This window comes from Gracilinanus agilis, chromosome 2, assembly GCF_016433145.1.
Source record: "Gracilinanus agilis isolate LMUSP501 chromosome 2, AgileGrace, whole genome shotgun sequence".
In the NCBI taxonomy this organism is placed as follows: Eukaryota; Metazoa; Chordata; class Mammalia; order Didelphimorphia; family Didelphidae; genus Gracilinanus; species Gracilinanus agilis.
In genome coordinates, this window is record NC_058131.1 from 278,454,598 (window position 1) to 278,481,162 (window position 26,565).

The following is a 26,565-nucleotide window of genomic DNA, read 5'->3' on the forward strand; positions in this document are numbered from 1 at the left end:
TTGGAAAGACCTCCAGGAACTGATGCAGAGTGAAAGAAGCAGAGCCAGAAGAACATTGTACACAGAGACTGATATACTGTGGTAAAATCGAATGTAATGGACTTCTGTACTAGCAACAATGCAATGACCCAGGACTGTTCTGAGGGATTTATGGTAAAGATGCTACCCACATTCAGAGGAAGAACTGCAGGAGAGGAAACACAGAAGAAAATCAACTGCTTGAATACATGGGATGATGAGGACATGATTGGGGATCGAAAGTACCACACCAATGCAACTATCAACAATTTGGAAATAGGTCTTGATTAATGACACATATTAAAACCAGTGGAAATGCATATCGGCCAGGGGAGGGGGGAGGTCAGGGGGTGAAGGGGAAAGTAAGAGCATAAATCTTGTAACCATGTTAACTTTTCTAAAATATAAATATTAATAAATGTTTAAAAAAACATATGATATCACTTATCACATGTATATATGGGTATGTGATTTGGGGTTTAGGCTTTAAAAAATCTCTATAGCAAAAATAAATAATATGGAAATAGGTATCAAGTGACAACATTTGTATAACCTAGTGGAATTGTTTGTCGGCTCTGGGAAAGGGGAGGAAAAGAAAATGAATCATGTAAACATGGAAGAAATTTAAAAATAAACATTTAAAAAATAAAAAAATAAAAGCTTTGGAAGTGGCAAAAAAAAAAAAAAAGGGGGGCAAGTTACTTGCTCATGGTCACACAACTAGTGGCAGACCCAGGAACCTAACCCCCAGATCTCCCGACTCTCAGTTCAGAGAGGGGATTGTTGTGTTTAATCACAGTGTTCTGGGTTATTTAGCAGTAGTGGGACATGTGGCAGGAAAGAATGGCAATGGGATACATAGTGGCAGGTCTTATCCAAGGAGACCCAAGCACTAAAACGCATCTTCCTCAAATGCTTATATACGCTAAGTCAAAACAAGAAACTTTTTCACTTGGGCATGAGAGACAGTGGAGAAGAGAAAGGCAGCAGAGCCACAGAGGACAGGCTTGATGATCATTCTTGGAGTCATTAGGGAGAGGCTTGGCTGATAGGATGTGGAGAAATCAGCTGCACTTCATGGTGACAATAGGCCAGACAAGAATTGTGAGGCACCGGGCCCTGATTTTAGGCTCATATCTTAAAGTTCCCATGGAAAGTGAAGGGCTTACTAGTGTGAAAGTTGTGAGGGGAGCAATTAGGAAAAGCCATAGCCTCTGATAACTGTATGGTGCAAAGCATCAGAATTCTGAAGTACCCCCAGCCCAAGCCATAATAAGCTAACACAACTATGTTTGGCTCTAGAGGGAATATTCAGTGGAAAGCACAGCAAGGGAGCCCTTAAACACCATCAATCATTTTAAGCCTTGTCAAAGCTTTCTAATTTAAGCCTCTGCCCAGGGCACTTCTCAGAATCTTCCTCTTTTGGCCACACAGTTTACAATCTAATAGTACTTTCTGCCCAACTTCTAATAACCCTTAGTTTACTTTTCCTTAATCTACCCTCTTCCACCAAACCCACTCCCATTTCACAAAGCAAGTCAGGGAACTTTCCTTGGGGCTAGTGGCCAAGTTTTGTGTGGATTTTCAATTCATGAGTTTCACCTCCTTTGCTTTGTATTCAATACATCCCCCAAACAGGCCAGACCCTGCCCTTCTTTTATATTCTAGTCATACAGGTCTCTTTTCTGCTCCATGATGATGCTGTGGGCTTTCCTATCATTAGACCTTTGACATCCTTCTACACTTACCTTTCTGAATCCTCCCAGGCCTTGCTCAAGTCTTAACTTCTTCCTAAAGTCTTCTCAGCCCACACTGCTCTCCCTCCTACATCAATCTCCCTCCCTGGTTCTTACTGTTTAAAGTGGTCATGGGCTACATCCATAACACAGTTTGCTTAACTTTTTTTGTGTTTATAACTTGTCTCCTCAGCTAGTACTGTATATGGAACAGGCCTTATGCTTTTCATGCCCTCCTCAAACCTGTAGGAAATATAAGTAAGGTAATGGGGTCACCAGGGATATTATAAATTAACTAAGGGATTTGTGGGAACACACTCTGGGATTTAAGAGAGACTAAAACTGAACATTGAAGACTTGTGCAGCTAAGTCACTCCCAACTGAAAAATAACAGCCAACTGTCACTCTGGCCAGAGGCCTTAAATTCAACAGACAAGGTTACAGGATGAAACTGGGTTTAATTAGGAATAACAAAAGGAGAGATAGGAATGTCTACTCTAAAACCTTAACACCTAATAACAAAACCCACAGGGACAGGGAAGGACTTATTCTACTACACTAATCTAAATGATCTAAACTAACAGGGCCCAAGGAGCTGTAAATGGAGTCTCTGGGTTTTTGCCTCAAACCTGGAACCTGCCAGGCTTGAGTACAGCTAGGACTTTGTGGCTTTGGGATTCTCACTGCAATACACTGATGATCTCTGGATGCCAGGAGCTAAAGTTGTCTCAGGTACCAAGTAAAGAAGGTTTTGCTTGAAGCACTGTCCTCCAGTTCTCAAACTTCTCCTCCTCCCTTGGCTCTGTAGATTTGTCCTTTTGCTAGATGCCACACTCAGGATCCCAGGGGAAAACAGGAAGCAGGATGTCCTTTGCTCTGAGGTCTCCCAGGCTGGCAACAGTTTTTTGCCCACCACTAATGGAGTCCTCACTCAGGGCACAGATACACTTCCTCCTCCTTCATTCCAATCTGGAATTCCCAGCTCCAGCTCCTTCCTGCTAGGTACTTCCTAATCAATACATAATCAATACCTAATCTAATCTTCCTCACAACAAACCCTAATATCTACTGCAGGGCCCCTTACACAGTAAATGCTCAGTAAACATTCTCTGACTGATCAGAATGTTGAAGTGACTAAGCTTGGTCTGAAGCTTTTGGTTACCATAGAACAATTACAAAGAATGAAAAAGGGGTTCTTGGCACCAGAACTCTCAAGTATCATCTCTGACGATACTGGTTTAGGTTCTTTAAGGCAGTCTGCCCTCCCCTTACCTCAATTCTACCAGGCTTCAAGGTCTAAATTGAGTCCTACCTCCATGAAATTTTCCCCAACTACTCTAGCCTTTTCTGATCACTTTCTCTCCTAAACTACCAGCATTTAAAGTCTTTACCCTACAATTTAGATGTACTATTCATTATAATTTTATGTATATTAGATATCTTTCAAACTAGATGATCATTTCCATAAGGAAAGGGGCAATTCTTCATATCTCAGCCCTTAGTCTAAATAAGTACTCACTAGACCTATTGACTGATAATTTTCTGATAAGAAACTCTTCACCTTGGATTATTTCAGCATTCTCTGCTGACTTGGCTGGAATCCTGCATTAGTTCAGCTACTAGGTTTTAGTTGTTCTGATGGGTAGGTTAGCAGGGAGAAGCAGGAGTTTAAAGCTACCAATCCTCTTTCTTAATGAATAGGCTACATAACACAGCTAAGTTAGAAACTTGGAGAACTGATAAAGTAACAAATCGGACTGACAGCATTTAAAGAATTGTAGGGAGTGTGCAAGAGTAGACAGAGGCTTGGAATAGGAGTCAGGAGACTAGTTTTAGTTCTATTGCTACTAACTCTTTGTGCAACCTTGGACAAAAACATCTTCCCCTCTCTTGGCTTGTTTCCACATAAATGAAATGAACTCCAAGGTCCATTTTAGCTCCAATAACATTCAATCTTCAGATTGGGGACTAAAGCAAAGTAGGATAAAGTGAATGGAGGGAAAAAAAGAACCAAGGGTTTGCAAGTGTGCATGAGGAAATACCTTTGACCTGCAAGGTGGTGGGAAAGTACAGTAAACTACTCTGTCCAAAAATTCACCAGCCATAGCATACATAGTGATAAACCTCTCCAAGTTAGCCAGGCTGATCCATAGATGACAGAAATATAGTCTGTCTAACTGTTGTGAGGAAGATTAGTTAGTTAATTAAGTATTAAGGATGTACTTAGCAGGAAGGAGCTGGAGCTAGAGAATTCTAAGATGGAATGAAGGAGTAGGAAGAAGGTGCTTGAGCCCTGAGAGAGAGAGACTCCATGAAGGGTTGACAAAAACTGTTGTTAGCCCTGGGAGATCTCAGAGCAAAGGATACCCTGCATCCTGATTTCCCTGGGATCCTGTGCGGTGGTGGATTCTAACAAAGAGGACAAGAACAACAGAGAAGCACCAAGAAGAGGAGAAGTTTGGGATCTGGTGGACAGCATCTCAAGCACACTCTTTCTTCTTGGATATCTTGGACCACCTAGGGTTTTGGCATCCTGATCATCTGTGGATTACTGTGAGATCCCCAAAGCCACTCTCAGACCCATTTGCTGTGCTGCTCAAATCTGGCTAGATTTGATGCAGCCCTCTCTGTGACTCCTGCACTGCTCCCTTGGCCCTGTCTGCTTAGGTCACTAAGTTAGAGTAGAGAAGTTCTCCCCTTTGCCCTGTGGTTTTATCATTAGGCTTTAAGTTTTAGAGTAGAAATCCCTATCCCACCTTTTAGTTGAATATAATTAAAACTGTTTAAACCTTTTACCTAGTCTGTTGGTTCCAAAGGCCCTGGCCTAGTGGTGAGCTGGTGACAGTTGGCCAGCATCTTTGTCAGTTAGGAGCAGCTTAGCTGTTCTGGTCTCCCTGTCCTAGTCCTGTCTCTCCTACAACCCAGCATGTGTACCCACAACTATTTAGATTATATTTTAACATCCCTGGTGTCACCATTATTTATTATCTTTTCTACATAACCCAAAGCCTTTCTGGTGGCTGCTGCCAAAGCTTGTCCTCTGGTGTGAACCCAAAGTCTTCTACAGAACACAATAAAGCATTAGAGGAAGACTAAAGAGGAAAAACATCAATTACAAAAAATGCCATGTTAGACAAAAAAGGTGTAGGAAGTTATCAGCTCAAAAAGCACAAAGGAAAATGGGTTAAGGGAGAGAAAAAAACAAAACAAAACAAAACCAGACATTCATTACCTCAGATAACTCCCAGAGAGATAGAAATAAGTCAGAGCAAAATGACCTCAAGCAGAAGTGAGCCAAGTAAAGCTGAAGGACCAGGGCAGCTAGTGACGAGGCAAGACAGCGGACTCCAAGAACAGAGGATCCACACTTGGAGGTAAGGTTAGGATGGGATAACAATCCTATTAAATCCCACGAGAAGAACCTAGATTAGAAGTTAGAGGCAATCTGGAAAGTTGCACTTAGCAATTGTTTTTAATTCATTCATCTTTCCTGCTATCCTTCTAGTAATTGTTGCTGTTGTTTACTTTCATCTTCTCATTTCTTGCTGACATTTCCCTTTAAATCTTCAAGCTATAAAAGATGTCTGATTTCATAGACACAGGAGGAGCCCTAGGCCCTAGGGAGTTCTGATTTCCTTCCCAGGTTTCCCCCTTGATTAAAAAAACAAAAACAAACTCTTCCACATGAATCATCCAGTCCTTTGGAAAAATCATTTATTAAAGAAAACTTCCATTAAGAAAGTGTGTTCTAGGCAGAGCTAATCCCGGTAGGAATTACACAAAACTGGCCAAACCCAAACCCAACAGCTGCTGGAAGGTCCTAGACCCCTATGAGGTACTTACTGTCCATATTACCTTGGTCTTACCCACCTAAGGTGCCAATCCAAGCTCAAGGGCCAAGTCACTGCTGGACTATTTGTCATGGTCTGTTACTGCGCAACCCACAAATAGGATGATCTGACCTTTTATTGTCTCATGGAACTCCAATGACTAGACCATCTCCACCTCACAATATTTACTAAGAGCCACAAGGGTATCTGAAATAGTGAATGCATATACACAACAAACCTTCATATCTGACACCTGGATAATGACAGCAAAGATAGTCTAATGGCAGGGTCTAACTAAAGCTAGTGAGGGGAAGGGGATTTCTTAGGGTCCAGGAATGAAAGGTTCAGCAGGTAATCTGGGATATTATTCAGTACTTGAGACAGTCCAGAGTAGACAAACTAGTACAGTCCCAGAAGACCGTGGCTGAATGGGAACTACATCTAGTGAGAGTCCCTGCAAATGTCATCTGCTGGTCTTTGCTGGGAAGGGAGGGAGCAGAGGCTGTTAACTCCCTTTTCAAGCCAAGAGTCTAGCAATACCCAGTGTAAGTTAGGGGGCCTATAGGCTAGGCTCTCCCTGCATTACACATAGTCCAAAATCTCGGTCTCCATTTCATTCTCACTCCCATCAGAGGGCTTGAAGTCCTCTTCTTCTTCTTCTTCCTCTTCCTCCTCTTCTTCCTCTTCCTCTTCTTCTTCTTCATCATCATCCTCATCCTCCCCAGATTCATATGTTAACTGCTCTTTTCCACCTTCATTTTTAGCAGCACTTGAAAACAACGCTAGGTTCAAAAGGAAAAAAGAAGGATGTTGCCTCAATTACCCAAACCAATGACCCAAAAGAATAGAGGTGGCTTAGAGATCCCATTGAACAGAGGGAGGAATCACTCATAAGTATGTCACCCAAACCCCGGCTTTCTTCACTACCCTCAACACCTGTATAGCACAGGTACAGGTCTCTCTCCTTCTCCTCCTATGGCCTTCTCCCTTGCCATTTTGGCTGATAGAAGTGGATGGGATGGTAGTGGATTTGTTGGGACAGTTATAGCCTTGGTCTCCACATGCCATTTTTGCCTATCAATAGGGAAGGGGAATGGGCCCAAGATCAGCTAAATCCTTGTCCCACTCTTACCTCAAGGAGAAAAATTAAACCCAATTCTCAGGAGCCACTCAAAGCTGGTTGTGTGGCTCAGCTACCACCTAATGCCTGTCTAGTCCTTTCCCAGGAGTGAAGAGGGGCCCCAACACTACCTAAATCTGGTTCCAGAAGAAACTACCCCAAGAGCCAACATTATTCTGCAAATCTAAAATATTAGGGCTAGAAAGACCTTAGAGATCATCTAGTCCAAGTTTCCTTCTTAACATATGGGGAAACTGAAGACCAAAGACATGAAATGACTTAACAATAATAAAGCTAGGCCTTGAACCTAACCCTATTGGGCTCAACATACTCTGAGCCCTCAGGAGCTTCTCACCGGGCCTCTTGGAGCGAATGATCTGCCTGATCATCAAGGACATGGTGTCCCTTAGGTCATCACTAGTCTTCTGAAGACACCAACCATCACGCTCTGTACACTCAGTCTCCATCCCATCATTACGGTGGATGATCTTCTGTAACCTACAAGCAGCCAGGGCTGGATTAGTGGCAAATAAAAGTCCAAAGAAAGCACTAATAAGGCCAACCAGTACAGTTCCTGCAGGCTTTGTGTGAGATAGTGAAGGGAGAAAAGTGCCTAGTCATCCTGGATTGATGGCTCTCCTGCCAGTGAGTTTGCTGTAAGGAACAAGGTGTACTCTCTCACTCCCCCTGTGAAATTAATTGAATCCACAAAAAGTTTTAGATGTCACCAGCACCCCTCTTGGTATCCCTAAGCCACTCTAAACAGAGCTGCTAATCAAAAAAGGGAAAATGGCCACATATGAGTTGAGGAATTCCTATATAAACACGTACATGTGTCAGAGAAGGATTGTGATTGACTACATGAACAGGAGTAAATGTTTTTACAGCCAAACTCCTACTGCTTTAACAAAGACTAAGTGACTCAGAAGAAATGTAATACATAGAGGATTGTTTAAGAACAGCTTTTGAGAGATGAACACAACCAAACATGCCAGAAATCTAACTTTCTATCACATTTAAAAAGGTAAGGGCCTGAAAAAGTGGAAGGATGTCAAAGAAGAAATTCCTAATAATGAAGTTCAGAAGTCTGTTTCCCTAAACCCTTCCCCACAAGACCCAGGGCCTCATCATACCCTTCCACATTTAAATCACAGAGCTGATAGAACATCTGCCGATATGGTGGCAGGGCCCCCTCCCGGAAGACATAGACGGAGTCCTGAGGGAACAAAAAATAGGAAGGGTTAATAGAAGCTACTCTTCTCAAGAGTGTTTTCACCATCAAAGAGATATTTTGTAGTTCAGTGCCAGCCAGTGAGAGGCACTTTTCCAGATGCTACAATCTTAAAGTGTTCAGGACTGGGGAAAAAAAAAGCCTAGGTTTGTGAGGAGATGGAAATAAAAGAAAGGCTGTAGTCGAAATGCTTTTTGTATCTCTCTCTCACTTTTCTGAAATCCTATAACATTTACAATCTGTACCACATCACACTTGATGAGTGTCTTAATCCTGTTTGTTCTCTATTTGCTTCATATAGTTATATACCTAACCTTCTCAAGTAGACTATAGGTTCCCCATACAAGACTAGAGACATAAATATTTGTTCTTTGTCTGAAATTCTCACAATACCCTTTGCCTAGTATTGTACACAGTGGATACTCAGGATGTTGACTAAGTACTTTGTCTATCTTTCACTCAGTGTCCACAGACAAGGTTTGAAAGAGTCAAAGGGCATTTATTTATAAAAATAAATTTGAGACACTGCCCCAAGCTGTATACCAGAGTCCAAATAGGACACAGGCCCTGCATAAAACAGATCCTAAAAGGGGTCAATTTATGGCCATCATACTTGGCAGAGATCAAGAACCACAGCCAATTGTCCCTCTTCCCATCACTGCTCTGGACAAAACAGACAGCACCCACCTTGAGTTTGTATTTGTTGGAGGCTGATTTCTTGCTACCCCCTGTCCCCGAAGTGCCTAGTCCATGCTTCAGGTCATGCATGGTGACCAACTGGCTGGCTGAGAGAAAACAAGAAGCTTTGCACTACCAAATATTATATTCAACTTTACTCATTCTGTTGATGCCCGTGTTCCTGCTCATTATCTCTTACATTTGCCAAATGAGGAAATGGATTGGCTACTATTGGAAGATCCATTCCAGATCTGAACCCAGGATGCTAGGAAGAGCCAATGCCACCAGAGGTGACTCAGCTTCTTGTCTCACTATCCCCTCTCCCTAACCCATCTGTAATGGCCAAGTGGGAAGAATGCCACCACCTAGGTGTGCCCTGCCCTTTATTGCCTCTCTTTGCCCAGCCTACTTGACTTTAGATTGTGGGGGCAAATTGAGATAAGGAACTCTAGCTTATTCCATTTGTAATCCTAGGGTTCAGAATAGCACTTGGGACTCATTGTAAAAACTTAAAATGCCCATCCTCCCTCCCTCCCTCCCTCCCTTCCTCTCTTCTTCCTTCCTTCTTTTCTTTCTTTCTTTCTACAGCAAGATCTTAATACCATTCTAAGATGATCTCAACTTGAATTTCATTGGTCTTCTCATATAGCCCTTTTAAGAGTTGCTGGCTTGAAGACAAACCACAGCCTTCGTTTAGTTACTTAAGACAGCCATGTTTACTTACGTGTCTTTTTGACTGTGATGGGGAGGCTATAATTGTAGGTGCTGCGTTTTGCTTTGACAGGCATGTCATTGGGGGCATAGCCTGAAGACAAAGGAGAAAAGAGCAACTTAGGCTGGGCCCAAAGATGCTTCCTGGAAAACAGAGCTGTCTTCATAGAGGAAAAGACTAGGATCAGGAAGAGACACAAAACAGAAAGAAATGCTCGACTGGGACTGAAGAGACTGGGAAGTCCAAATTATGAAGGGATCCTTATTTAAGCCAAGATATAAAAATATTCTTAGCCTGTTGAGTGAGAGTTAGAAATTCATCCCTATTAGAAAAAAGGGTAAGCATACATAAACAAATTAGAAACTTGATAAGACTAAAAGAAAACAAATAAGCTGAAGGATGGCTTTATGTCTGGTTTTTGTTGTGGCAGTTTAAATTTTACCATATTTCATTCCACAGCGAATCCGGAAATCCAGGACTTGATAAATTTTAGCCTCTGGGTTCTTTCTGGGATCATATCCATACCGAATCCACAAACTCCTCCAGGGACCTGTAATCTGCAAAAAGTACAATTCCATAAGGTGGGTTAAGGTTCCAGGATCCTGAAGAACTAATAAATTCCTGGTTCTCTCTCAGGGATACATTGATCATAATAATAAAATCTTCCTAATACAAACAGTTCTCCCTTTATGTGAGTGGGCAGTTTTACAGACCTCTATGTAAAGTGATTTTTACAGAATGCAAATTTGCTTGCAGATATAGGTTAAAGGAGGGAGGCAGGAAGGGGCTTCATATTGATGAAGGGAGAGGGTCAGCATATGGTTCAAAAGTATGTAGGGGCTGGACACAGGCCTGACAGAACATAGAGAGGAGACAATAGGCAACCCATGGATAACCTAGCTCAGATTGATAGGAGACAGACATACAAAAGCCAGATATACCTATCTTGGCGCTAGAGGTCTCAAGGCAAATTCCCTCCCTCCCCCAATCTGGTTAGCATCAATCTCTCTGCAAGTCCATTCTTCTGCTTTTACTTGGACTTTTTTTAGGGGGTAGAGGGAAGCTGTGAAACATGGAGCAGGAATGGGCATGGTATCATAAAGTTAACACAGGAGTTTTTTTTGGAATGCAGATTTCTTCCAATTTGCATAATCTTAATTTATGTAAAGTGAGAATTATCTATATGTTGTTCCTAGGGTCCAAGTTTGGGGACTGTCATAGGTGAGACAATTATAATGAATCCTATCATACAGAGGACCTTGGACAAGTCACTCCCTTTCTATGCACCTGTTTTCTTACTGTAAAAAAAAAAGGTGGGGGCTGCTCTGAGGTTTCTTCTTGTTCTAGAGCAGTGATGGTGGACCTCTTAGAGACAGAGTTCACAAACTGCAATCCTCACATCACGTGTGAACTGCCCACCTTACCCCAGACAGGAGAGGGAGGTAGCACTCCCAATGGGCTGCTGGGCAGAGGGTAGGTGATGTGAGAAATGTCCTCGGGAGTAGTGAAGAGGGGGAGGGGAGCAGCCTTCTCTGGCATGTGTGCCATAGCCACAACATGGCTCTTGAGCAATGATCTTGGAACCACTGCTATGATTCAACAACTATTTAAGTAGATGATTTCTAAATCCCCTTTCCACTCTAAATCCTCTGATACTATAAAACAAAAAAGGAGCAACCAGATCAATACAAAAAGGCCAGGCGCATTGAGACAGGTGACGGATGTCAGGAAACTCACCATATAATAAGCCACATAGGGAAGTAAGACCTTGAGTTTATCTGGGTGGACACTGATGTTGGCTTTGACAGCATTACGAGACCAGATGGGACGAATGTCAAATAGCTAGAGAAAAAAAATTATGCTCAGGTTCCAATACAGACACACTTTAGAATGGCATAAGATCTGTGACTGATAATTCCTATTAGAGAAAAGAGTGGGGCATAGGAAGGGCTAAACACATGTAACCTAAAATTCCTACAATGTTCCCTCTCTAAGCTCTTTGAAAAAGCACTTCTAGGAATGATTTATATTGGTGATAAAATATTTTGGTCTTGGTAACAAGTAGAAAACAAATGGATAACCTCGGTTGTGCTTCCCCTTAAATAGGAGAATAAGGTTCAATTCAGTGATTCAATCATATTGATTCATTGTTCACTAGGCACCAAACTTGTAAAACAAGGTGAAAAGAAAGTTCACAACCTAGCTGGGAAAACAGAATGTTGGCACTTCCAAAGGCACATACAAATTAATATAGTGCAAACTTTGTCAGGAGCAAGTGGAATAATGGAATCACCTGAGAAATAATTAAATCCTTAAGTTTCAACTACAATATACATTTGGACAATTCAACCACTTCTACTCACCCCCTATTCCAGTTGTCTATACCAGTGGAAGCTGCTTGGCAGAGGTGTGAAGGAAAAGTCCTTCTGAGATTACAAGGTCTAGTACTTATTGACATTATTTTTAGAACTGAAAACTGGAGGTGAAAAATTCACATCTGCTAATGAACTGATAACAAAAGAGTAAATACCCCTCCCAAATCCAAATAGCTAAGAGAGTAAGAGAACAGCTGAACAAATAAGGGGCAGCCAACTACAGCATGGCTCCTTCTGAGGAGGCACCACAGTGTAAATGAAGTGCTCTGGCTACCACCTTTCTTAGCTCCTCCTCCATCTTCCTGTCAATAGGATTGGTGCAGAGCCTTTTCCAGGTCTGTACAGCAGCCTCCAGGGGCTTCATGGGCACTTCATCATCTTCGAAGTTCACAAAGATGGCATTGTGGGGACGCCGGGCTCTGCTCAGGCCAATCAGGTTCTCACCAGAGACAGGTGGATTATTGTAGCCTTCCCTGAGAAAGAACACACCAGCACAATGTAAAGCACAGACAGCAATAGTCATCCTTCAAACCTTCAAGGAATCATGTTTTCATTAGAGTGCATTTCTCTTTCACATCTCCACAGATTTCTTAAGTTGCTGTGGTCAAAGAATTTTAACACCTTGTGGCCAATCTTCCTTTTTTTTCCTTTTAAAAGGCTTTAATGATATTTTTAATGATCACATCCTAGCACTCAGCCAATTTTCCATTGATGAGCCTCTTCAAATAGGTCAAGGCTAGTTCCTGGACAAACAGATATAGAAGCTGTCACAGTGCTGTGCATGAAGTCTTTTTACCTTGGTGGGAATTGACAAAGCATGTGCCCGCTGGCATAACCTTTGAGATTCTACGGTTACCTCCACACCACACTCAGGTTTCAACTAAGAACTTTAGTGAAAGATACTGACCTGCAGAGGAGGGAGGGGTACAATATAATAGAAAGAACGCTGGCTGGGTAGTAAAGGGACCTCTGTTGAGATTTTTGGCTCCGACACTTACCAGCTATGTGACTATGGATAAGGCACTGGACCTCTCTGAGCTTCGGTCTATTCATTTGTAAACTGATAATAATAATAATATATGTACTACTTCCTTCACAGGGTTCCTGTGAGAAAAACACTTTGCAAACTTTAAAGTACTATGTAAATCTGAGTTATTATATGGCATGGAATCATATTCCAAAGCAGAAGAATGGGAAGGGATAGGCAACTGGAGTTAAGTGATTTGCCTAGGATCACACAGCAAGGCAATGTCAGAGCCCAGATTTAAACCCAGTTCCACCCATCTCCAGGACTGGCTCTCTATCTTTAGAGCCACCTAGTTGCCCCTGTGATCAGTTTTCAAAAAAGAGTCATACAGCTATCATCTATCTTGCCCTCACTACCTTATACTCATTGCAATACTTTCTTAATTATTCTCCCTGAACTCTCTTCTCTCGCATTCATCCACCATAAAGCCAATAAAGTGATTTTCCTCAAGTTTGACCATGTCACACTTCTGCTTCCCCCTTTTAAAAATCTCCAGTAGCTACCTCTAGAATCAAATAGGACTACTTGTTTGGCTTTTAAAGCCTTTCACAGCCTGACTCCAACCTACATTTCCAGTCTCATTCACAGTCAAAGTAGTCATCTTGCTGTTCCTCTCAGTAAGATATCCACTCCCCAGGAGGTTACAATTTACAAGGAGTTTCTGGGTTCCATAATTTCTGCACTGACTATCTCTATTGTCAAGAGAGTGCTCTAATGGGTAGGGGAGAGCCTGGTGGAACAAGAATCATGGAGTACCCTTTCCCCCTAACCTTCTTGCCAATGCCTCCTTCCTTTTCCCCACTTGCTATCTCTATAGAAATGAATCCAGAATTCTTGTTTCACTAGATCCTCAGGCCCACCCTTCCCTTCTCAATGATAGTGAACTGGACTCTCTGCTTTAAAGAGCAGCCATAGCTACTCATACTGATTTTTCTTTATTCATTCATTAGAATTTTCCTCAAAATTTACCTCTAGTTACTTAATACATGTAATAATTCAGCCTTTGCTGAATTCTCACCCAAGTTCTAATCCTAGCTTTGTCACTAACCAATCAGAGGGTCCTTGGGCAAGTCACATACCCTCCCTAGGCCTCAAATTTCTTCCTCTGCAAAGTGAAGGGGATGGCCTGGATGATCTTTAATGTCCTTTCCAATTAAAAAAAAATACCCTGTAGCTCAAAAAAGATTTTTTTTAAACAGGATACTACTGGTCTTAAAAACAATTTGCAAAGCCAGAGAATACTATCTAGATTATATTTAATATAAGAAATCATGCATCCTGATAGCTAGTAGAGTTATCTTGGTAAATATGTAGAGGGAAAAGGCAAACCATATATACTTCCCCCATAGAGACAGCTGAGTTTAAAGAATCATTCTTTCCATCCCTCTGCCTTTATGAAGGGTGATAATTAAGCCATCCTTGACAGACATGAAGTACTACAACTTCTGAGTTAGAAATGACCCATGTCCCCTTAGATCTCATATAATATAGCATTTTAATCGGTTTTTATTTTTTCATTTTATTTTATTTACTTTGTCTATATAATTTTTTCTGGTGTTAATATTACAATTATTTAAGTACATGTGCTAAATCCTCCTCCTAAATGGTAATATCCTGGGGGGTGGATCTCTTACTGGTCTATGTTTTGTCGCTAGCCCTCATAATGGTGCTCTACACACAGTGTTGATTTATTAACTACTTGCTGAGCTGATAATCTTTTTTATTATTGAATTTTCAAGGGAGATCTTCCCTTAGTCATTCATCCTGGTACTTTAACAAACTTTTTTTTTGGTAAACCATGAGCAAGGGAAGGAATGTGAAGTAAAAGTAGTCTGAGTTTTCTTCTTCAAGATTTTTTGGGAGAAAGAGTTAAATTTTCCCTGTCACCAACAAAAACTTGAACTGTCAAATGAAGGATTTTCCAGTGAAACATTTCCATTTTACCAGGGTAGAGAAAGTCATTGTGATTCTAGATATGTTTAAAATGGTAAGGGAGGGGAAAAAATGAGGCAACTAGGTGGCTCAGTGGATAGAGAGCCAAGTCCAGAGATGAGAGGACCTGACTTCAAATCTGGCCTGAGATATTTCCTATCTGGGTGAGTCCTGTGCAAGTCTCTAATGCCAATTGCCTAGCCCTTACCTTTCTTATACCTTGGAACCAACACTCAGTATTGATTCCAAGACAGAAGGTAAAGGTTTAAAAAAAAAATTGTGGGAAATCTTGGGAAGTCAGCAGGACCAACATAAAGGAACTTGATTTCAGCTAAAAATAAGAAAACTGAAAACAGATAAAGACAAGATATCTTTGAATACTGATTGATTCTCAAATCACTCTAGGTACCTTTTCTCCAACTTCTTCAGTTACCACCTCTATAGTAAAAAACTCAATACTAGAAAGGGTCAAGTAAGACAGCCCCGGAAATAAAGAAATAGATGAGTTTTCCTGCCAATTTGAAGGACAACCTAGAGAAATAACTGACTGCCTTCCTAGGGAAAAATAGCAGGTGCCCTTCCTCTTTATTTTTTCCCCCCAAATTCCTTTTTCATCAGAAAGCAAATAAGACAAACTACAAATAAATGGCCCTGTTAGCAAAACAGAAACCTGGAGACTTAGGATTCTGCTGGTCTCTACTTTCTTCCCCATCTAAAGTCATTGTTTAAAAAAAAAAATTGGGCTGTTTGGGGAGAAAAAACCATGGCAGATTCCTGCTTGTGAAAATACTCAGATCACTTTAGTATGGTCAGAAGGGCTACAGTCCTAAATATGTACTCTACTGAACATCTGCACTTCATCTCCAATTAAGCCAATAAATGATTACATGATTGCCAAAAAAGAATCAAAGTTCCAGAGTTAGTATCAGCTTGACATGGGTATCTAAACATAAATGACTCTGCTATCCATAGTAAAATTAAGTCAATTCACTCTAGACCTCAGAAGTTATTTATCTGTCTCTACTGACTTAAATGGGGGAGTTGTTTAATGAACAATTTAAGAAGTACTGGCAATATCAATACCAGTTGATATTAAACTGGTTAAAACTGAGGGAAGCAGTGAAGAGTGAGAATTTATTCCTAAGAGATGCAAGCTAAATGACATTTTTTATTTTATCAATACAGTTAGAGAGAAGTGACTGTAGTAAACTCTGCCCTCTAGCTTCAGAGACCAACAATGACTCGGGCTCTTTATGTATCCTTCTTTGAATACAAAAGTCACTACTTACCACTAGCTCTGAGTTAGTTTCAAATATTATAGACTCTATCTGAATTAGACAACATAAGAAATCATGCATCTGGATAGCTATTAAAATTATCTTGGTAAATATGTGGAGAGAGAAGGCAAACAGTATAGGCTAATATACTCAACTAGTTTCTTTGCCAGATCCCTTTTGTGACCAAGGCACATATCTGTAAGACCTCTGGCTGAGGTTCAGTGAAAAGACCAAGGAAAAATGCAAGCCTAGCTTAGTCCACAGTTATAACTCACATTTTTGGAATTGCTATCAAAGGGCTCTAGCCAATGAACAAACAAGCTACAGACTTGAATAATCAATAAATGTTAAGTATTTAGACAATTGATAAGTATTTATTAAATACCTGCTATGTGCCAGCACTGAACTAAGTGCTGGGATTACAAAGAAAGGCAAAAGACAGTCCCTGTCTTCATGGAGCTCACAAGTTAATGAAATGCAAACAAATATGTACATAGCAAGTTATATACAGGATAAAGAGGTAATGATTAATGGAGGGAAGGCATTAGAATTAAGAGGACAGGCTTCCTACAAAAGGTAGAAGCTTAGTTGGGCCTTAAAGGAAGCCAGGACCCAAAGACAAGAAGAGAGAGCATTTCAGGCATGGAGTACAGCTAGAATGGCTAGAGCAGAGAGATGGGAATGTTTTGTCCAGAGAATATACTCGGAGGCCTGTGTCACTGGATCAAAGGCTACCAGGGTTGGTGTTAATGTGTAAGAGGACTAGGGGCTAGGTTATGAAGGGATCTGAACACCAACAGGGATTTTACGTTTATGCCTGGAGGCGATAGGGAGCCACTAGAGTTTATTGCTACAGAGGGTGACATAGTTGGACTGGTGCTTTAGGAAAATCAAGAGAGTAGATAAATGGAGGATGAATGGGAGTAGGGAGAGACCTGAGGCAGTCAGAACAACCAGAAGGCCATTGTAATAGGAGATGAGTGTATGTATCAGGGAGATATCAGAGGAGAGAATGGAGCATAGTCAAGAGACATTGCAAAGGTAAAATCAACAGACTTTGGCAACAGATTGGCTATGGGGAGGGGTGGTGCTGAGACAGTGAGGGAGGAGTCAGGGATGATGCCTGAGCTGCAAGTCTGGGGGACTTCGAGGATAGTGGTACTCTCAGTGGTAATAGGGAAATCTGGAAGGAAGGAGGAGGTTTAGGGGAAATGGTAATAAGGTCAGTTTGGACATGCTGAGTTTAAGATGTCCAATGGACATCCAGTTTGAGATGTGTGAAAGGTGGCTGGAAATGTGAGACTAAAGGTCCACAGAGAATTTCAGGTAGGATAGTAGGTCTGAGAAGCATCAGCAGAGAGATGATAATTAAATCCATGGGAATCAACGAGCTCATCAAGCGACATACTCTAGAAGGAGAAAAGAGGGCCCAAAGACAGTTCTGTGAGACACTGAAAGTAAGTGGGCAGGCCTGGATAAGGGTCTCGAAAAAGAGAGTGAAGATGAGAACCAGAAGGGAGTGGTGTCCCAGAAACCTAGAGAAAAAAGAGATCAAGGAGAAGATGGTGCTCAACAGTGTAGGAAGTCAAGAAGGATGAGGACTAGGTTTGTACCCCAAAGAGATAATAATGAAAAATGTCTTTACAAAAATATTCATAGCCATACTCTTTGTAGTGGCAAAAAATTGGAAAACAGGGGATGTTCCTCGATTGGGGAATGGCTAACAAATTGTAGTAAATGATGGTGATGGAATACTATTGTAAGGAATGATGAACTGGAGGAATTCCATATGAATGGAAAGACATCCATGAACTGATTTGGAGAGAAATGAGCAGAACTAGGAGAAGTTTGTACACAGAAGCTGAAACATTATGGAACAATCCTATGTAATCGATTTTGTTACTAATAGCAATGCAATGATCCAGGACAATCCCGAGGGATTTATGGGAAAGAATGCTATTCACATCAAGAGAAGGAGCTATGGGAGTAGAAACACAGAAGGAAAACATTTGATATATAACCTATTTACATGGGTACAGGATGTGGGGTTTTAGTTTTTAAAATTACTTTATTACAAAAATGAATAATATAGAAATAGGTATTGAGTGATAATACATGTATAACCCAGTGGAATTGCTTGCTGGCTCTGGGAGGGGAGAGGTAAAAGGGAGGGAAAGAGTATAAATCATGTAACCATGGAAAAATACTTAAATTCAAAAAAAAAAAAAGGATGAGGATTGAGAAAAGGCCACTGGACGTGATAATCAGGGGATCAATGATAACTTTGGAGCCAGCAGTTCAGTCCAGAGGGAGTTGAGGCGCGCGGGGGAGGAGAGAGGAGAGGGAGCAGTCATCTATTCTCATGTTTTGTTACAAAAGGCAGAAAAGACAGAGAACAGCCGTGAACATGGAAGAATCAAGTGAGGATTTTTTAAGGATGGGGGGGAAAGTGGGCATGTTTGTAGCCAGTAGGGAAGCAGACAGTAAATAGGGAGAGACTGAAGATAACTAATAGAGTGGAAATCACAGCAGTGCTTAGCACAGTGCCTGGCAACACAGCAAGTGATAAATGTTTGTTGACGACAAATCAAATCATTAGGGATGTCTGTCCATATATATAAAGAAATTGTGTATCTCCAAAACATCAGGGATCACTGGTCTTAGTGGTAGTGTGGACAGAGAAATGATACATACTCTAATTTTCCACAATTCTCTATGTAGGAGAGCACCATCAATCATAATAGTAGCTAACATTTATGTAATGCTTTAAAATGTACAAATCATTTTACATACGCCACCTTATTATGAGTATTATTATCCCCATTTTACAGATAAGAAAACTGAAGGTTTAAAGAGGATAATTGATTTGCTCATGATCACAAAGCTAATAAATGTTAGAGGCAGAATTAAATCCCAGTTCTTCTGACTCCCAGGCCAGCACTCTTTGTATTACACCATAATGGTTCTCAAAAACTTATGTGTTCTTCCTTACCTGGGTCTATGTCAAATGAACACAGTATCAATCTAAAACTGAATAACCCTACTGCACACATGCCCAGAGTACTACTGGCTTGATCACTGAGCTCTTTGAAAGCTTCCTAGAAGTTGAAGGGTATTAGTATGGAAGATACTCACCGATGCTGTGTTTCTGGCCGGTAGAAATAATCCACTGGGGTGTCTAGGCGAGAGAAAATTGGTGGGGGGATATAGAGAGGTAATTCCTGGTTGAAGAATTCTTCCTTTTCTGGTTTGAGCATAAGAACTTTGTCATACATAGAAGTGTTTCTGTTGCCTGCTTCTGTATGGACTGCCAGGTACTGGAAATCTGACATCCCTAGAAGAAGAGGCAGACAAATTACAATTATTTTGATCAATTACAGTTACAACGATCAAGAAACATACCATAACCATAATCACAATACAAGTTCTATGATTGCTACCTGACTTCCAGGTACCAACCTTCTACTATCCTTTTAAGGTTCTAAGCAAGTATTGATTTTAGGAGAAAGTTTGATTCTGTAATACCATGACTGAGTCTGTATCCCAAAGAGATAATGAAAAAGGAGAAAGGACCAACTTGTACAAAAGTATTTATAGCTGCTCTTTTTGTGGTGGCAAAGAATTGGAAATTGAGGGGCTATCTATCAATTGGGGAATGGCTGAACTAGTTGTGGTACATATTGGTGATGGAATATTGTGTTATAAGAAATAATGAATAAGATGATTTCAGAAAGTTAGAAAGATCTACATGAACTGATGCAGAGAGAAATAAGCAGAACCAAGAGAACATTGTACACAGTAACAGCAACACTATGGAATGATCAACTGTGAAAACTTGTTTACTCTCAGCAATGCAATGATCTGGGACAAACCTGAAAGACTTATGATGGGGAATGCTATTCACCTCCAGAATAAGAACTGTTGGAGTCAGGTGAATGTAGATCAAAGTATACTATCTTTCACAACAATGTATTTACATAATTGACCATATCAACAAGCAAACCAATAAAAATCACACGATTATCTAAATAGATGCTGAAAAAGCCTTTGACAAAATACAGTGCCCATTCCTACTGAAAACACTATAACGTATAGGAATAGAAGGGCCTTTCCTAAAAGTAATAAACGATATTTATCTAAAGCCATCAATAAACATCATCTGCAACAGGGATAAATTAAAAGCCTTCTCAATAAGATCAGGAGTGAAATAAGGATGCCCATTGTCACCTCTATTATTTAACATTGTACTAGAAACACTAGCAGTAGCAATTAGAGAAGGAAAAAAAATTGGAAGGTATTAAAATAGGCAGTGAGGAGACTAAGCTATCACTCTTTGCAGATGATATGATGGTCTACTTAAAAAATCCTAGAGAATCAACTAAAAAGTTAGTGGAAATAATCAACAATTTTAGCAAAGTTGCAGGATGCAAAATAAACACACATAAATCATCAGCATTTCTATATATTTCCAACACAGCACAGCAGCAAGAGTTAGAGAAATTCCACTGTCCACCCTAGACAATATAAAATACTTAGGAATCTATCTGCCAAAACAAACACAGGAATTATACGAACACAACTACAAAACCCTTTCCACACAATTAAAACTAGATCTAAACAATTGGAAAAACATTGACTGCTCATGGGTAGGACGAACTAACATAATAAAAAATGACCTTCCTGCCCAAATTAATTTATCTATTTAGTGCCATACTTATCAAACTACCAAAAAACTTTTTTACTGAATTAGAAAAAACTATAACAAAGTTCATTTGGAAGAACAAAAGATCAAGGATATCAAGGGAAATAATGAAAAAAAAACAAAACAAAACATGAAGGTAGGTGGCTTAGCAGTAGCAGATCTTAAACTGTACTATAAAGCAGTAGTCATCAGAACAATATGGTGCTGGTAAAGAGACAGAAGGGAGGACCAGTGGTATAAACTTGGGGTAAACGACCTCAGCAAGATAGTCTATGATAAATCCAAAGAACCCAGCTTCTAGGACAAAAATCCACTATCTGACAAAAATTGCTGGGAAAATTGGAAAACAGTATGGGAGAGATTAGGTTTAGATCAACATCTCACACTCTACACCAAGATAAATTCAAAATGGGTGAATGACTTGAATATAAAGAAGGAAACTATAAGTAAATTAGGTGAGCACAGAATAGTGTACTTGTCAGATCTCTGGGAAAGGAAAGATTTTAAAACCAAGCAAGAGTTAGAAAAAATTACAAAATGTAAAATAAATAATTTTGATTACATTAAACTAAAAAGTTTTTGTACAAACAAAACCAATGCTACCAAAATTAGAAGGGAAGCAACAAATTGGGAAAAAAAAATTTATAACAAAAAATTCAGACAAAGGTCTAATTACTCAAATATATAAGGAGCTAATTCAATTTTTTTTTTTAAAGCATCAAGGAATATGTTTTAACAGGCAAAAATTAAGAGTAACAAAATAACTATTTTCAATATATAAATATTACTTAATAATATCATTTAAATTACTTCCTATTCTTTTTTTTGTTGTTTTTTGTTTTTTTTTAACATTTATTAATATTCATTTTTAACATGGTTACATGATTCATGCTCCACCTTTCCCCTTCAACCCCCCCCACACCCCCCGCCCACCCATGGCCGATGCGCATTTCCACTAGTTTTGTCATGTGTCCTTGATCAAGACCAATTTCCAAATTGTTGGTAGTTGCATTGGTGTGGTAGTTTCGAGTCCACACCCTCAATCATGTCCACCCCGACCCATGTGTTCAAGCAGTTGTTTTTCTTATATGTTTCCTCTCCTGCAGTCCTTCCTCTGAATGTGGGTAGCTTTCTTTACCATAAATCCCTCAGAATTGTCCTGGGTCATTGTATTGCTGCTGGTACAGAGGTCCATTACATTCAATTTTACCACAGTATATCAGTCTCTGTGTATAGAGTTCTTCTTGCTCTGAGGAGCTAATTCAATTTTACAAAAAACCAAGCCATTCCCCAATTGATAAATGGGCAAGGGACATGAATAGGCAATTTTCAGATAAAGAAATCAAAACTATCAACAAACACATGAAAAAGTGTTCTAAATCTCTTATAATTAGAGAAATGCAAATCAAAACAGCTCTGAGGTACCACCTCATACCTAGCAGATTAGCTAACATGACAGCAAAGGAAAGTGGGGAATGTTGGAGGGGATGTGGCAAAATTGGAACATTAATGCATTGCTGGTGGAGTTGTGAATTGATCTGACCATTCTGGATGGCAATTTGGAATTATGCCCAAAGGGCTTTAAAAGACTATCTGCCTTTTGATCCAGCCATAGCACTGCTTGGTTTATACCCCAAAGAGATGATAAGGAAAAAGACCTATACAAAAATATTTATAGCTGCACTCTTTGTGGTGGCAAAAAAATTGGAAAATGAGGGAATGTCCTTCAATTGGGGAATGGCTGAACAAATTGTGGTATCTCTTGGTAATAGAATACTATATTGCTCAAAGGAATAATGAACTGGAGGAATTCCATGTGAAATGGAATGACCTCCAGGAATTGATGCAGAGGGAAAAGAGCAGAACCAGGAGAACACTGTACACAGAGACTGATACACTGTGTTACAATCAAATGTAATGGACTTCTGTACTAGCAGCAATGCAATGACCCAGGACAATTCTGAGGGATTTATGGCAAAGAACGCTACCCACATTCAGAGGAAGAACTACAGGAGTGGAAACCCAGAAGAAAAACAACTGCTTGAATATATGGGCTGATAGAGATATTATTGGGGAGGTAGACAATAAACGATAACTGTAATCCAACTATCAATAATATGGAAATAGGTCTTGATCAATGATACATGTAAAACCCAGTGGAATTGTGAGTCGGCTATAGGTGGGTGGGGTAGTCTGGAGGAGAGGGAAAGAACATGAAATATATAACTATGGGAAAAATTCAAAATAAAATAAAAATTTTAAATTAAAAAATAAATAAATAAAATTTAAAAATAATGTATTTACAATTTTATTTTGGGTTTTGCTTTCATATGAGTGTCACAACAATGACCAATATGGAAGTGTGTTTTGTATGATAATAAAAAAAGTAAAAAAAATGATTTAGGTGGAAGAATACTAGTAATTTATTCTGCTGAAGAGATAGCAATAGCAGTACAATATAACTTGAACTCATACTGTTTCACTTAACTGCTTGGATTAACATTGACATTCTTTCTGGTTATGTAATACATAGTATGACAGAAGCTGACAGAAAGAGATAGCACAGCATGATAGAAAGAGATGGAACAGTCAGGACATTTGGAGCCTAGCCTTAGTCATGTCACCAAACAGTTATTATAGTAATATTAGGCAAGCTAGGTTCCCTCTTAGCATTTCAGCTTCCAGATCTGTAAAATGAGGGCACTGAATTAGATGACCTCTAAGATCTCTTCCAGTTCTAGAGTCTGATTATAGTCTAGCTCACTGAAATATACTAAGATTGAAGTACATTATTTTTTTAATCCTGTGAGTAAGTAGCCTGGTCCCAGAAGGAGGACCACCTCCATTCTTCTAGCCTAAGCCTTAAAGTAGTTTGGGGGGCACTTTATCCCTAGCTATAATGTGCATGTTTTTGCTTTTCTTTCTCTTCTTTCCTTCTACCTACTTTCTTTTTCCTTTCTTATTCTTATATCTCTTACATCTATCTTAGGTCTGCCATTAGCAGCACCCATAGGCACCACTTGATCCCGCTGAACCTTTACCTTGAAATTTGTAAACAGTTGTAACGATGCCCAAAATTTCTGTGTCAAACTTGACTTCTACAGTAGTCACTCCTCCATCCTCTGCTCTCTTCCGTCTTGTCTTCTTCTTGATCTTAAACAGTAAGCTGCTGGTAGGGAAACGGTTAGCACACACAGGGTGGCAGTATGGATCCTTGGGGCGGAAGTACAGCTCCAACCTTTTGGCTGAATCTGCATATATCTGCATTGAAGGTCCAGTAGAAAAGAGAGAAAAGCATCAAATGTTATCCAGGGTATAGAATATAGCTTTTCTATATTTGACTAAAGACTTTGGAAAGGGATGGAAGATGCAAAAGGAGAGCTAAATAATTTAAGAAATGAAAGGGACCTTAAAGACCATTCGGAACAATCCAATCATTTTATAGAAACTAAGCCTCAGAGAACTGGGAGTCAGAACCCCTAAATTTTAATCTGAAACTCAATTTCACAATGGAATTCTTTCAAGGCTTTGTATCTTTTAATTTTTCTCTAGTGGGAAAAGGGGAATAACAAATTCCCTTCTTCCCTCAAAGGCAAAATATACAGGTATCCCTTCCACATCAAAGGGGTTAGGGGACTGATACCTCACTCCTCCCCAACCAATCTGAAAATCTGAGAAAAAAATTTTGACTTTCAAGTTTTTTTTTTTGTCAACTTTAACTTTTTACTTATTTTTATGTAAAAAAGGAAATTGTGTATATTTATGGCATTAAAAGATAAAATATGTTGATACTTTACAATACTATACATATATTTTATGCATTTCTGAATTTCTAAGCTTTTTCTATCTCAGCAAAACTCCTCCAAAATTTCTACTTAATTTCTTATGCTGACCCATGATATATGTATATATATGTGTGTGTGTGTGTACACACATATGTAGAAATATATATAAACGAAATATTACACATATATACACACATATATGAGTTACGGTTCAACAAATCCCACTGTTCTTAAGATCATTTTTTAAAATTGCAAACCACCCTTATGAAACTTGATGGTTGAAAGATCCTCTACCATCCCACCACCAAAAATGATTGAGTCCAAAGGAGAGAAGATTTAATCAACAATTAATACTTTCAGGAACTGGATCCTAAAAACAAGCACAGAGAAGCAGGCTGGTACTGTGGAAGGTTCAATGACTCAAGATAAAAAAGATACGGGGCTTAAATCCAATCTGACATTGGCTACGTTTATGAATCTGGGTCTCATTCTCCTCTTGGTTAAAAACAGAAGGAATAGAGTGGATGGTTTCTGAGGTCCTTTCTACGACTATATAACCTATCCGATCACAAGTCAGTAGGATTGTGAGCAGCTGGTCGCTTTCAATATAAAGATGGCAGAAAGGGGAAAGAGTACTGGACCGGAAAGTGGAAGCCCCGCAGTGGGAATCTCCCAACATCCACGCCCAGGCGAGGAACTACGCACCCAGACCTGGTTGCCTAGGAGACTACTCGCCTCCTCCCTGTTGCCTAGGAGACCGTTCTCCCTCTCCTTCTTCCCTTTCTCCCCAGCCTGGCACACTCCGCTCTCGTCGCTCTGTAGATTAACCCCCGCCCCTGCCCACCAGGTCCCGCCGGTCCTGACCCGGGAAACTCCTTCCTCTCCACCCAAGGTCTGCAGCATCTTAGACACGTCCTGCACCACGCCTGGGTACTCCACACACACCAGACGCCGCTCCTGCCGCAGTTCCACCGACACGGCCGCCATGACTCCCTACTTCCTGCCGTGCTCTGTGGCGGGCTCTCGTGTACTCACCCAAACTGTTCCCCTAATCTATCTAGTCACAAGTTCCGGGAGAGAAAGGTTCCCACGTCTTTCTCCTCCTTGTAGAGGAGCCTTTCGCGTGCCGAGGGGAAATCGCAAGAGAACGAGTTCCCCCTGGCGGCTAACGCTGGAAATGTCAACTTAAATATATGTTGTTTTAAGTCTTAAGTCTATTTTTAAAAAAATAACACTAAAATTTTTTGTTCGTTTTTGTAGGAACCTGTGATTTCATGATTTGAAGGAGCTTCCAATGAGGACACTCCCTCTGTCGGTTCCTATGGCACCATCTCTGCAACTTACAGTCTTAGAGACTATGGGGCTGGGGCACGGAGAAATTGTGACTTCCTAGGGTCACACAGCCGACTAGTCGCCTTCAGCAAACATTTATTAAGCCCATGATATGTGATGAATTGAGCACAGTGTAAAACAGAGGATCCAAAGAAAGGAAAAAAGATATCCCCTGTGGCCTCTAGTAATTCACAATCTAATAGGGGAAGACAACTGTTTACATACAAGATATGTTCCCAATAAATTAGAGATAATGGGAAGGAAGGCAAGAATGTTAAGGGGAAATCTGCCCCGGGCAGCACTTGAACCCATGCTTAACCCTGAAGCTGGCCTTTATTACCACTTCACTACTAAGCTGCCTTTTAATAGAAAAATCAGAAACAGCAGCCAATTTGGCCAGAAGTGAACATGTGAGAAGGGAAATCATGTACAATCAGCCTGAAAAGAAAATCTGGAGCCAACTCATTTAGGGGCTTTGCAAGCAAACAGAAGAGTTTATTTTTATCCTAATGGCAATAGGGAGCAATCAAGAATGATTGATGTGGCAGAAAAATTAGGGTCTTGTCCAAAGAACTGACAACTCAGGCAAGCTCTGTGGTAAGCAAGCGTTATTGCTTTTAGGGAAGGATGATGGTAGTGTGGCCATGGTGCCAACCTGTCTGCATAGCAATCCACATTAGGATGAGGATCGAGGAATGGTTAGTGGATAAAGTTCACCCTGCTACTACTTAAAGTACCCTGAGAAACAGCCAGTTTCCAAATGAAGGACACCATGGATACCACATGAGATCTATTTAAGCTGCACCTGTG

At 40.3% G+C, this 26,565-nt stretch overlaps 1 protein-coding gene across 2 annotated transcripts; it reads right to left on the bottom strand.

The window, feature by feature from the left end:
- Positions 1 to 5,451: 5,451 nt before the first annotated feature.
- On the bottom strand, positions 5,452 to 25,410 carry GTF3C5 (general transcription factor IIIC subunit 5). Of its 2 annotated transcripts, none has more exons than XM_044661307.1 (11): positions 25,288 to 25,410; positions 23,680 to 23,899; positions 19,072 to 19,270; positions 11,978 to 12,173; positions 11,063 to 11,167; positions 9,768 to 9,882; positions 9,338 to 9,418; positions 8,623 to 8,720; positions 7,838 to 7,920; positions 7,060 to 7,202; positions 5,452 to 6,366 (listed from the first exon to the last, which is right to left on the bottom strand). In XM_044661307.1, the coding sequence occupies exons 1-11, from the start codon at positions 25,408 to 25,410 to the stop codon at positions 6,167 to 6,169; spliced, it is 1,563 nt and encodes a 520-aa protein (XP_044517242.1). In that variant the 3' UTR covers positions 5,452 to 6,166. The 2 variants fall into 2 exon arrangements, with proteins under 2 accessions (XP_044517242.1, XP_044517244.1); XM_044661309.1 differs by having other exon boundaries at positions 23,680 to 23,889; positions 25,288 to 25,304.
- Positions 25,411 to 26,565: the final 1,155 nt, after the last annotated feature.

Coding starts and splice junctions, on each gene's coding strand:
- GTF3C5 (XM_044661307.1), bottom strand. CDS start 25,410: ATGGCGGCCGTGTCGGTGGAACTGCGGCAGGAGCGGCGTCTGGTGTGT. Junction 9,419..9,767: donor TCGCTGTGGAATGAAATATG/GTAAAATTTAAA, acceptor CTTTGTCTTCAG/GCTATGCCCCCAATGACATG. Junction 7,921..8,622: donor CCAACAAATACAAACTCAAG/GTGGGTGCTGTC, acceptor TTGTTCCCTCAG/GACTCCGTCTATGTCTTCCG.